At 38.4% G+C, this 12,573-nt stretch overlaps 1 protein-coding gene across 1 annotated transcript in view; it reads right to left on the reverse strand.

Annotated features, from left to right (window-relative positions):
• Positions 1 to 368: 368 nt before the first annotated feature.
• Ppp3r1 (protein phosphatase 3 regulatory subunit B, alpha) overlaps positions 369 to 12,573 on the reverse strand; it is a 55,439-nt gene continuing 43,234 nt past the window's right edge. The window contains exons 3-6 of the mRNA XM_008833831.3: positions 5,485 to 5,661; positions 3,837 to 3,896; positions 3,199 to 3,383; positions 369 to 2,451 (exon numbers count right to left, since the gene is read on the reverse strand). Of these exons, the coding sequence (XP_008832053.1) occupies positions 2,404 to 2,451; positions 3,199 to 3,383; positions 3,837 to 3,896; positions 5,485 to 5,661 (470 nt within the window). The 3' untranslated portion in view covers positions 369 to 2,403. The remainder of the gene's footprint in view (positions 2,452 to 3,198; positions 3,384 to 3,836; positions 3,897 to 5,484; positions 5,662 to 12,573) is intronic.

The following is a 12,573-nucleotide window of genomic DNA, read 5'->3' on the forward strand; positions in this document are numbered from 1 at the left end:
TATAATTCCAGCACTCAGGAGGTTAAGGCAGGAAGATTACAAAATTTCAAGGCCAGCCTGGTTTACTGAAACCCTGTCAATGAAATAAAAATAGTTGGAATTACAGCCTATGTAATCCCAGAGCAACATACTAATTCATTAATGGACAAACACTGAAAGCTAGGTAATACTCTGAGCAGTAAGCAACAGGCACATCATTACCCCCGTGGAATGCTCTTTTAAATTCTATAACCAGAGAAGACAAAATACATTCGGAAGAGGATAAATGCTGTGAAATAAAGGAAATGAAACTTAGAGGAGACCCAACTAGATTTCCTCAAAGCATGAGAAACTATCTTTACTTGTCCATCAAAGACAATACATTCAAGCAAGTTTTAAATATTTTATTTTCTTACTCATACAGTATGAAGTTTTCTAAAGATTTCACAACATGACATGTATCATGCAGAAGAAAATTTAAACATTCAACATAAACCATGCCCTCCCCAACCCTCCCTCACACAATCTAAAAAAGGAAAACCCTCATTTCCCAGTAAGGAAATAGTTTGCACTATTTTTTTCCATTACGCCAGCCAAGATATGCAAAAGCAAGAGATATAGAAAGCATTTGCTAAAATATTTGTAACAATTATGTACAAAAAAAAAAATTCACAAAAGACTAGTTCCCTCTTGAAGCAGAGCACATGGCAGTTGACACTGGAACAGATCAAACCACTGGCTGGAATTGTGAGCCATGTACTGATCCAGAGGAAGAAAGTTACATGTAGTGGAGATTTTCATTTCATTTTGAATATTAACATTTCCAAAGTTTGGCAACGTCATCTTTTTAGATTATGCAAATTATGTAAACAAGAGGTACATTTTAAATTGAGCTACATGCAAAACTCCATGTCATGCAAAGACACCAAGCACCGGGATTTTTCTCTCACAGACAGAGCCCATGATGTGCAGCACTCAGTTGAAGGAACAGCGATGGCAGGTAGGATGCTCAACTTAATATTCACTCGCCATGACTGAACCTGCCCTTTACTATTCATATTATAAACCACTTTTTATAGATAAACTCTATAGGGAAGAGTGCCATATAAAACTAACCAGAATGTTTTACTTCCACCCAAGAGTACCTTTGCAGAAAAGGGAAGGAATAAAATCATGATATACTTTTATGTCACACAAACAGTAAGTCAGCATCCATTACCAATTATGTGAGCAAAACAAAAGAACTCATGTTGTCTCTAGGCTTTGTGGCAAAGAAAATTTTAAAGTATAAATTTGGGTAAGATCTCTCCAGTGGCGTATAGGATTAGCAGGATTTTTCCATTTAAATCACAACGTGGGTTTTTAGGCAAAATACATGCTAATTATCACTAATTTTTCAGATAACACCGAGTCTTTCAAAACACAGAAGGGAACCCCATGGTTCACCCAGTTTAGTGACAAAGTATTTGACTCATATATAATGAAACAAGGATATTCTAAGCTATTACATGATTACTTTGGGTATTCTTCACTAGGTAATACAAAGAAGAAATCCTAACTGCCTCAGATATCTTCTGACCTTTATAAAATCACAATTGCTAAATTAATTACTCAGGGACATTTAATAAAAAAGAGCTGCTGCTTAGAAAGTACTAGCATGAAGCAGCCATAGCACTCTGCAGTTACTATCCACACAAGAACCAGCTCTTGGCAATAGCAGTGAACTAGACCTCCAGCAGAGATGGATTAAAAAGCTGCTCAGCAGAGACATTAAGTAGTAAGTCCCTGGAAATAGATTCAAAGATAGAAAGTTACAGACTACTGTTACAAAAATGGAATTAAGGTAAATAACAGGGCATTAACAAATGCTTTACCAATCTCTCAAGGGAGAAAGCACAGAGAAAGGAAAACAGCTGGCCTAACACCTGGCGCAAATTGTACACTCTTCTATCTACATATAAAACTGTGTGAGATAAAAGTAAGGATGTCTTATATTCTGCTTGGCACTTTTGTACTCTAACATTTTGTTTCTCAATCAAGTACATTAAATTAAAGCCAACCTACTAAATATATAGAAAGCTACATATATCTATATATAAATATTTACATATGTATATATAGATACTTTCTTGTTATAAAAGATGAAGAAAAATAAATTAAAAAGCCAACCCCTTCCCTTTCTCCACCATATGGATATGCTCTTTTCATGCTGCTGTCCTTCAAACTTTAAAGTGCTACACTGAATTATTGAGAGAGCAGGCGTTCAATAACACTTAGTTGGCTTCATGAGGCTCATGTTGGAAAATGTGGCTTCACAGAGAAAAATACTTCCATTTAAATACACAGAGAGCATTGCTGGACATCTTGAGCAGATCTTCAGAGATGGAGAAGAAAGCAGAAGTGTTGGGTGTACTCATCAAAGAGTCACACATCTACCACCATCTTTTTGTGGATATCTAGGCCACCTACAACCTACAAAAGAAGCAAGAAAGCTTAACAATAGTGCAATGATCTTATCAAAAGCCTCGAGTCTCTCCTGTTAGAATTTTTATAGGGTCCTGCTGGCATAGGAAGGTGCATTTGTGCTGTATTGTGTGGGTACACATGCCCGTGTAGGACACCACTGCTCCCTGTAACAGATTACTCACACATTACTGCCTTGAGACCATCTCTCTTTCACTGGAACTCATCATCTGGGCTAAGCTGGCTAGCCAGCAAGCTCTTGGAATCCATCCCTAATGCCAGGGTTACAGGAATGCATAGCCATGCCCAGGTTTTTAATTGGGTACTCAAGACTCAAACTTGGGTCTTCACACTTGCAAAACAAACACACTCAGTCCCAAACTCAACATTACGTTTTTGTATTCTAATAAAGGAGTGCAAAATTGTTCTGTAAAGGCTTGCCTGAGAGTAATTATTAACAGTTAAACAATATATTTCAAAATTTGAATGTGGGGCAATTAGGCAAAACTGAATATAAAATTTCAGAACAAAGTCCAGGCATGGTGGCACACGCCTTTAGTCCCAGCACTTGGGAGGCAGAGGCAAGCAGATCGCTGTGAGTTCAAGGCCAGCCTGGTCTACATAGTGAGTTCCAGGCCAGCTGGGGCTACAGAGAGACCCTGTCTCAAAAAGACCAAAAAAAAAAATTTTTCAGAACAAAATGTTTAAGAAATTGTCTAAATTGTTCTTGGAAGAATCAGCTTTTTTTCCACTTACAGCACAAAATTCTTCAAAGGATATTCTTCCATCTCCATCCTTGTCTGCATTTATTATGGTTTTGTCTACAATTTGCTGTAACTGTGTATCTTTCAGATTGTTCCCCACCATCATCTTCAACACCTGGAAGAGTTCCCCATTGGAAATATAGCCATCTTTATCCATGTCATAGATACGGAAAGCAACTAAAAAATAAAAATTAAGATGGAAAAATCAATAACAATTGTCAGGCAAACACATAAATACAATCCATGAAAAGCAGTTATCATCAAATATCTGGAACTATGACTATGAAGATGGTTCCAAAATACAGAAGTTGTACATAGTTTAACATAACTGATAATGGTATGTTGAACTATGGAACCATGACTACCCGGGCCAGATAAATACTACAGCCTAGGGTATGTGATATGGCTGTCTTTGGTAACTTGTTTTCCAACTATACAACTAAAAGCTAAACTATAAAACTAAAATGTACGTTGCTCAAGTATTCTAGCTGCAATTCTAAATGGTTTTCTTCAAAATACAAAATATTCCTATTATGATTAATAAGTCAAAAAACATCTCAGAAGTCAAAATGTAGTATTTCTGGAATGGTAATTTAAGAAGACAATGACATCAATGAAGAAAATACTTACACCTCAACTTCTGTTCCTTATCTCCTTTGACACTGAACTGAGAGACTCCCTCAATGAATTCTAAATAAAGGTTGAAAATGTTTACAAATTAGAATGTTCAATTTTTAATACAGAAAAACAGTATTCAAAAAGGACATTTCCTGTGCAAAACATTTACAAGTAGTGTTAGAAATTCTAAGTGTCAATTTTAAAGCCTCCAAACAAAACACGAAATGATTTCATGTATTTTTTTTCTCATTTGAACATAGCACTCAAAAATATTCTCTAACATATTTACCTATTTTCTTTAGAATATGACTGGAAAGGGACTTCCAAAAGGCTGGAAATTGTTTCACCAGAACAAAAATAACTTTACATTTTTGTTCCAGAAGCATTTCAATACAGTAATAGAAGGTTCTTACAAAATAATTCTTTTTCTTTACTAGCTGGAAAACACACATATAATTCAATTCTCCAAACTAAAAAAACAATGTTGGCAATTTGCTAGTGAAATGTGTATTTATTTTAAATATAAAGTCATGTATTCATGTTGGTTATAACACTCAAGAATGCGTTTCTCAATGTCTAGATGGAAAAAAAAAAAAACACTTGTTCTACTTTAATGCTTACTTCCTTATCACTATAGACTTTTAATTTTCACAGATTAGTGCAGGTCCTTGAACTTAAGATCCTCCTGCCTTACACTCTCCAGTGCTGGGGTTATGGGAATAAACCACGACAGACCAGAACAGGTCTCATTCTTAAAAGAAAATAACAGGCAATGGGGCTGGAGAGATGGCTCAGCGGTTAAGAACACTCAATGTTCGTGCAGAAGACCGGGTTTGAATCCCAGCACCCACATGAGAGCTAACAACTGTCTAACTCCAGTTCCAGGGGATCCAACAGCCTCTTCTGTCCTCCAAGGGCATTGCACAACATGGGTGCACTTACCTACATGCAGGCAATACACTCATACACATTAAAAAAACAAACAAACAAACAAAAAAAACAAAACAGGCAAGAAAAAAGAAAAATGCAGCTTTTAATACTGTTGTTAACAAGTAAGGATAATTTTCTATTATCCTTAGTAATAGTAATATTATTATCTAAATACTAAATCTCCTTTTGGGGTTAGATTAACTTAAAACACACCCTAACAATTTTTTTTTGTTTCATTTTTAGAGAAAGGTCTCCTTTTGGCCCCAGTTGGTCTGGAACTCTCTCTGTAGACCAGGCTACCCTTGATCTCACAGAGATTTGCGTAGTTCTGCCTCCTGAGTGCTGAGACTAAAGGCATGTGTCACAATACCTGTTCACCTTAATAATTCATGAATACAAAAATAAAAGAAAATTTATGTGCCACTGATTTTCAAGGTTTTTTTTTTTTTTCCCCTCCGCTCTTTGAGACCGAGTCTCCCTGTAGCCCCAGATGTCCGTGAACTCACTATGTAGAACAGGCTGGCCTTGAACACACAGAGATCTGCCTGCCTCTGCCTCCCAAGTATTGGGATTGAAGGCGTGTGCCACCACGCCTAGCGATTTTCCAAGTTTTAATATGACCTTTAATTATAATATCACCAAAAACAGACATTAAAAAAAAACTAGTTTCATTTTTATATAGATTTCTAAGACTATTCGCATGTCATATAATGTGACTTAAAACCCTTACCTTTAAAGTCTACTTCTCCATTCCCGTCGGTGTCAAATATGTCTATTACTCGCTGTACTAAAGGGTTCTGTTGTAACTCAGGCAACGACATGAACTCTTCCACACTCAGAGAACCAGAATTGTCCAAATCAAGCTTCTTGAATCTCTTCCCTAGCCTTTTAATTTCATCAGCATCAACTAAAAGCAAACCAAAAAAAGGTAGCAAGAGTTTTTAAAAAATGATTCTATAATAGCCAACAGAAAATAACTCTAGCAGTTACCCAAGTTTATTTTCCAATTTGATTTTAAAAGCTACAAATTTATTCTAAGAAAGTACAAGATGTTTTTACCTGGTTGCATTTCTGCATGTTTGTTCCTGCCACAACATACAGCCAACTGTATGCTAAGTACCTGGTTATCCCAGGACTGATAATCCTTTCCTAAGCTGATCGCAGACGTCCTATGATACAATCTAAATCCATCTCTGCTCTGTACCACAGCACCTTTTATTTTCATTTCAATTTATAAAGTATAATTTACTTCTAATAGCTCATGGTTCAAAATCCCAGTTTCCCTCCCATGTCACCAGGCAACATCCACTTCCTTTTCTGGGAGCCTAGGTGGGTTTCTGAATAGTCTTCAATTCAGATCAGTTTTTAGAAACTCTTTCCAAGTATGAGCAACTACAATGTAGCTTTTACTTCTTTTAGCAAAGAAATGCAGCTTGTCAAACTGGCTCTATTTATGTCTCTTCCTATAGATTAGTGCTGCTGTCCTCTTTGGTCAGAGAAGCTTCTTTTTCACAGTGAGCAGCAGTTACTGCAGACGCTCAAAACTGCCGTAGTGCTGAGTGTAATTGATTAATGTGGTACTCTACTATTAAGTCACAAGCTCAGCCCTTCAGCCCAGTGTGGTATACCTACATAAAATACCCCCATTCAGGTTCAGGGTACATAGTGGAACAGGGAGCAGAAAGAATGGAAGAGTCAGGGTAAGGGCGAAGTGCTGTGGAACTCTGTCTTCTAGGTACGTGTACTCTCGAACTCTGAGGTGTTATTATCTGCACAAGACCAATACAAAGTTGGGCAGGTAAATAATCCTTCATGGAGGAGGTAAGAGATTGTAAGTCTCTGCGCGCCCCTCCCTGAGGATCTAAAGGCAGTTAACCATTGCTAGAGGGAGGGAGTGTAGTACAGCCAGTGGTAAAGCTGCCTATGCTTCCATAAATAACTCTTTTTCTACTCACAGAAGCAATCCTAATCAAGCACACCGAGTCACCCATCAAGACATGAAAATAGAAAGGGGACTAGTGAAGAGGAAGGTGATCACTGGGAGCAGGTAGTGACAAGAGGACAAAGGGGATGAATATGTTCAAAACACATTATAAACATGTATGAAGATGTCATAATAAACCCATTATTATGTATAACTAAAATATAACAATACAGCCGGGCATAGTGGCACACACCTTTAATCCCAGCACTTGTGAGGCAGAGGCAGGCAGATCTCTGTGAGTTCAAGGCCAGCCTGGTCTACACAGTGAGTTCCAGGACAGCTAGGGCTACAGGGAGACCCTGTCTCAAAAAAAAAAATACAAAGCAACTTTTAAAAATTAGTTTGTGAGCACCCCATTAAAAAAAAAAAATCAGTATCTGGTCTCTTTTCAAATGCATCCTTTCTCAATTATATCGTCTCCGTGTCTTAAAGTATTAGACTAATTCATGTAATTTTACATCATGGGTCAACAGAAATACTTATGAATGCAAACCAAAAATTAAATTCAACTATTAATGTTTTAAAAGGAAGTTAACAAGGCAAACTTTATACTGCCTGTGAATATATGTCATGGCCCACAATATTAGGCTGCAAATTGGTCGTTGCTTTTGTTTTTGTTGTTTTGTTTGAGACAGTCTCACCCTGGAGCCAAGACTGGTCTGGAACTCACTATGTAGACCAGGCTGGCCTTGAGATCATGTAAGTTCTTTTGACATCTGACACACTGCAGAACTTACATTCAAGTTTGGATGCTTTCTTGGACAAAAAATGTCAGAATGAGGCAGTGAGGTAGGTCTGGAAGAGCTGGTCTTGGAGCAGGGGCGTTATAGCTCCTGAAAAGTTGATGCTTCTGGAAAGCTGACTGCATGTGCTGCCATGTGAGGAACCTTACTGCACAGAAGGAGTATTTTCCTAATCTTGGGTGCTTATATTGATTTCAAAATTTTGAACTCAAGACTTGGCAGAAAAAGAAAGAAAATAACTGGATATCTAAGATGGCAGCAGCCAAGGCTCCAAGTGCCAGAGTGACAGCGGCAGCAGGAACTTGCAATGCTGAGGAATTCAAGCAGGTGAGGAACTGTTAATGCTCATTTTTGGAGCTGTGGTCTCCTCCTGTGTATGTGTGGTCCCCAACCATGACCACAGTTTCTCATTACTGCTCCAGTGGTGGGCTGACGGTGAAGGAGGGTAGAGGATGAGGACTTCTCAATGCTGGGCTGCAGTTTTAGCTTCCTCTGAGTGGCTGCACTCCCAACAACCCCTCCCCGCCGAGGTCCTAGGCTGTGCACGGCAGTGGCTTTGCCTGTGTTGTTTATGCCGGGGACAGGGGAGGTCTGGGCCATTTGCAGTTCCTAGTCTTGGAAGGACTGATTCTCAGGAACCGATTTCCCACCTCCCTTTGACAGCCAGCTAGGGTTAGGGTCTTGACTCCATACATGGTCCTGGGCACCTAGGCCTTGACCATTCCCAGGCACCAAGAGGTTTTCCATCATTTCCCTATGACTCTTCTACCGCCCCAGTGCACCTTCACCTGTGCCTTACAGAAATGTAAAACATCTAATTGACCTAGAGATAAAAATCAGAGTCTGGTAAGTTAAAAAATTTAAAAGTATGCATTTAGAATTTAAGAATTATATTAAAATGGATACTACTGTAATTATCTGCACTACTAACAGACCATAAAGCTACAAGGTGTTACTCTGATAGAAAGGGGGAGCTTTGTTAGTAAAACATGGAAATTTATGGGTTTATAGAGATTTTTCACTATAAAACAATAGGGTAATATGTGATGAGCTCTGGTGTTTACAAATACCAGTTAATCTATAATTGTGTCTTTATCATCACTACTATTTACATGAGTGCTGATATAAAGCTGTGTGATTAAGTGCTCTACCCAACCCATGCTGATTTTGTAGCATGTGAGTTTTTTCAGGAAGACATATACTAAATCACATCACAACCACCTTTTCACTGGCTATTAACTTTCATGAGGAAGTTTCACCCAATAGCAAAAAATACATTTAATATTTTAATCCAATTAAAGGATATTTATTCTTTAGCAGATTTTAAAAAGTAAAGTGTTCAAAGAAACTTTATTTTCCCATTTTCCATTATGAAATTAATTCTCTTGGGAAGAGGGCAGTAATAGCTCTACAAAGGCTTTAAAACATTCAAAAATTGCCAATACACAAAGTAAAAGGTTTTATTATGGTGTTTCCATACACAAATCATTATATCTTGTTCTAATTCATCGATGTCTACGTCTCTGACTGCCCCCGCACCCCCTGCCAATGTCCATCCTTCTACCCTGGGTCTTTCAAGTACAAGGTTACATCAATTGCAAAGGGGAAGAATTTAACTCTTCCTGTCTGTATTCCTTTTAATTCTTTCTCTTATTGCTCTAGCTCAGACCTTAAGAACTGTGACCAGAAAGAGTGCACACCCTTTTCTCGTTCCACATTTTAAAAGAAATGCTCTTAGTTTCTCCCTGTATACTATGTTGGCTATAGGTTGTCACTTATATTCCTTGTTCATCAATTCTTTGTGTTAATCCACAGTGCTGCACATTAGTAATGTGTACTTTTTGACTGCAGAGTAGTATACTCAACTACATGGAAATACAATGTATCTGCATTTGTTGTGTCCAACTTGAGTTAATCTAACTAAAACTACTATGAACATTAGTAAGTCTTTCCGTAAATAAATGTTTTCCTGCATTTGCTGGGTCATGGCGTAGGGTGATGTTTAACTTGTCAATTTTGCCGTGGTCTATATACTGTGTAGTATTGCTGTCAGCAACACTATACCTCAGCAGCTCTGCATCTTTGCCTCTGTATGTAACCATAATCATCTCACGCATCTTCATTTGTTAAGCGATGACCATTCAAATCTTTTGTGCTTTAAGGACTGGGCTATTATGAGTGGTATGCTACTTGTCTACCATTTACAGAACTAGGTTTGAGACCTAGCACTGAGAAAAACAATATAAAAAGATTCTCAAGAATCTTTTTCCCTTAAAAAAAAAAAAAAATGTGTATGAGTTTCACCTTCATGCACATAAGTGTGCCATGTGCATACAATGCCCACAGAGGCCAAAAGAGAGCGTGGGATCCCTTAGAACTGGAGTTACAGACATTAGCCACCATATGGGTGCTGGGAAGAAAACATGGGTCTTGTCAAGAGCAGTCAGTGCTCTTAACCACCGAAACATCTCTCTCCAGCCCCCTCTCCAGGTTTGAGCTGCCTTTTGAGATGCCTTTTAAAAGCAAAGACATTTAATTTTGATGAAACCTACATTTTTCACTTTATGATCAATGCTTTCGAGTACTAGGAATTTGTCCTTCCTTGGCCATGAAGGTTTTCCCCTTATACTTTCTAGAATTCAGTTTTAGTTTTTATATTTATATCTATGATCCTTGGGGCTGGAGAGATTGCTCATCACTTAAGAGCACTGGCTGCTCTTGCACAGGACTCAGGTTCAGTTCCCAGCACCCACATGAGGGCTAACAACCATCTGTAACTCTAGTTCCAGGGGATCTGATACCCTCTTCTAACCTCTGCAGGCAATGCATACTTACATACATGCAGACAATACACTCACATATAAAATAAAAATAATAAATAAAATATTTTAAATCTATGAGCCTTGTAATGTTTTGTTTTATCAGGGTCTCATGTAGCTCAGGCTGATCTCGAATTTATAATGCGGCCAAGGATGACCTTGAAGGCTCACAAGACACCTCCCGCATGCAAAGAACATTCTATTGCTGAGCTACAACCCCAGCCCCAAATCCTTATGATTTTTTACTATAAGTAGGAGTAAAGGAAAGATGTTATTCCATACAGAAATCTGGCTTGCTGAAAAGGTTTCCTTTACAATGGTTCCTTTAGCATTTTTGTCAAAAATCACTGTTCCACTTGTCTATCCTGTATCAACAGTATAGTGTTATAGTTCTTTTTTGGTTTGTTCTTGTTTTGGTTTGGTTTTGGTTTGCTGAGACAAGGTTTCACTATGTAACCTTGGTTGACCTAGAACTCACTTGTCTGGAACTCACAGAGATCTGCCTGCTTCTACCTGCTGGAAATAAAGGCATGTGGAACCACACCCAGCTTCATAGTGCTATATTTCATGGCAAATCTTTAAGTTAAAAAGTACTTTCAAGGGCTGGAGAGATGGCTCAGCAGTTAGTTAAGAGCACCTGCTGCCTTTGCAAGAGACCCAGATTCAGTTGCCAGCACCAACATAGTGGCTAACAACCTTCAGTAACTCCAGTTCAAGGACATCCCACATTCTCTTAGGCACTACATGCATATGGTGCACTTATATGCAGGCAAAACAATCATTCACAATAAAGAGCACTCCCCTCTGAAAAAAGAAGCCATTATTATTCATGTGTGTGCAGACACAATGTATTGGCAGATGTGTCTCAGGGTACCATGTGGAAGTCAAAGGACTCTCCATCCATCTTTATTTACATGGGTCATCTGGCTTGTACAACAAGCACAATTACCAGCAGAATCACTGTGTTGGCCCCCTCTTTATGGTCTTTTTTTTTCAAAATTCTTCTGACTCTTTAACTAGCATTTCCACACCGAATTAAAAATCAGTGTTTATAATCTTTAAAAAACCCTTGCTGAGAATGTCATTGTATTGTCTTGAAACTATCAGTCAATATAAATAGAAGTTACTTAAATATTACTTCAAATTCACAAGTGTGGTGTATTTCTCTGATTTAGATTCTCTCATTTACTTGGTGTTTTAAAATTTGTTACACAGATTTTACGTATATTTAAATTTCTATCTGAATATTTTAATCTATTAAAAGGGAAGTTTACAATTATTTTAAAAAACTTTTTAACTGTATGTTGTGAGAACTATATATTTTTTAATGTGTTGAGTGTTTTGCCTGCATATATGTAAGTACATCTGTGTCAAGCAATGCCCACAGAAGCCAGAAGGGGGTGTTGGATCCCCTGGAACTGAACCCCAGTCCCCTGCAAGTGTAGTAAGCATTCCTACCCTCTGAGCCATCTTTCCAGCCCCCAATTGTGGCATTTTCTTTTTGAGAATACACTCAAATAATTCAATAGATATAAGGTTATTATTAAGAATTTCTAGGCAGAGGCAGGTGGATCTTTGAGTTAAAGGCCAGCCTGGTCTACATAGTGAGTTCAAGGCCAGCTGGGGCTAGAGGGAGACCCTGTTTCAAAAAGACAAAAAATAATAATTTCTAGTTCTCTGCCAGTTCCAGGCCAGCTGAGGCTGTACAGTGAGACCCTACAACAAACAATTAGAGAACTTCAATTTCTTCTTATGCCAGTCTTTTTGCTGTTAAGACAGGGTATCATGTAGCCCAGCTTGACCTCAAACTCTCTATATAGAGGAAGATGACTTTGAATTTCTGGTCGCTACCTCTCCAGTTTTGGATTACAGGCTTGTACATTCACTGGTTTGTTTACGCAGTGATAGGGATCACACAAACACTCTAATGAGTTCCGTATTCAGCCTTTTCTTTGGTTTTGTTTTCTAAGACTATTATCTCCCTGTAGTCAAAGCTAGCCCAACACTCGCTATGTAGACCAGGCTGGCCTTGATCTTTTAGAGATCCACATGCCTCTGCCTCCCAGGTGCTGGGATTAAAGGCATGCACCATCACACCCAGCTCATATTCAATCTTTTAAAAAAAATGTCAGTTTTAGCCGGGCATGGTGGCGCACGCCTTTAATCCCAGCACTTGGGAGGCAGAGGCAGGCGGATCTCTGTGAGTTTGAGGCCAGCCTGGTCTCCATAGTGAATCCAGGACAGCTGGGGCTACAGGGAGACCCTGTCTCAAA

The sequence above is a fragment of the Nannospalax galili genome, unplaced genomic scaffold, assembly GCF_000622305.1.
Source record: "Nannospalax galili isolate Female #2095 unplaced genomic scaffold, S.galili_v1.0 scaffold576, whole genome shotgun sequence".
Classification (NCBI taxonomy): Eukaryota; Metazoa; Chordata; class Mammalia; order Rodentia; family Spalacidae; genus Nannospalax; species Nannospalax galili.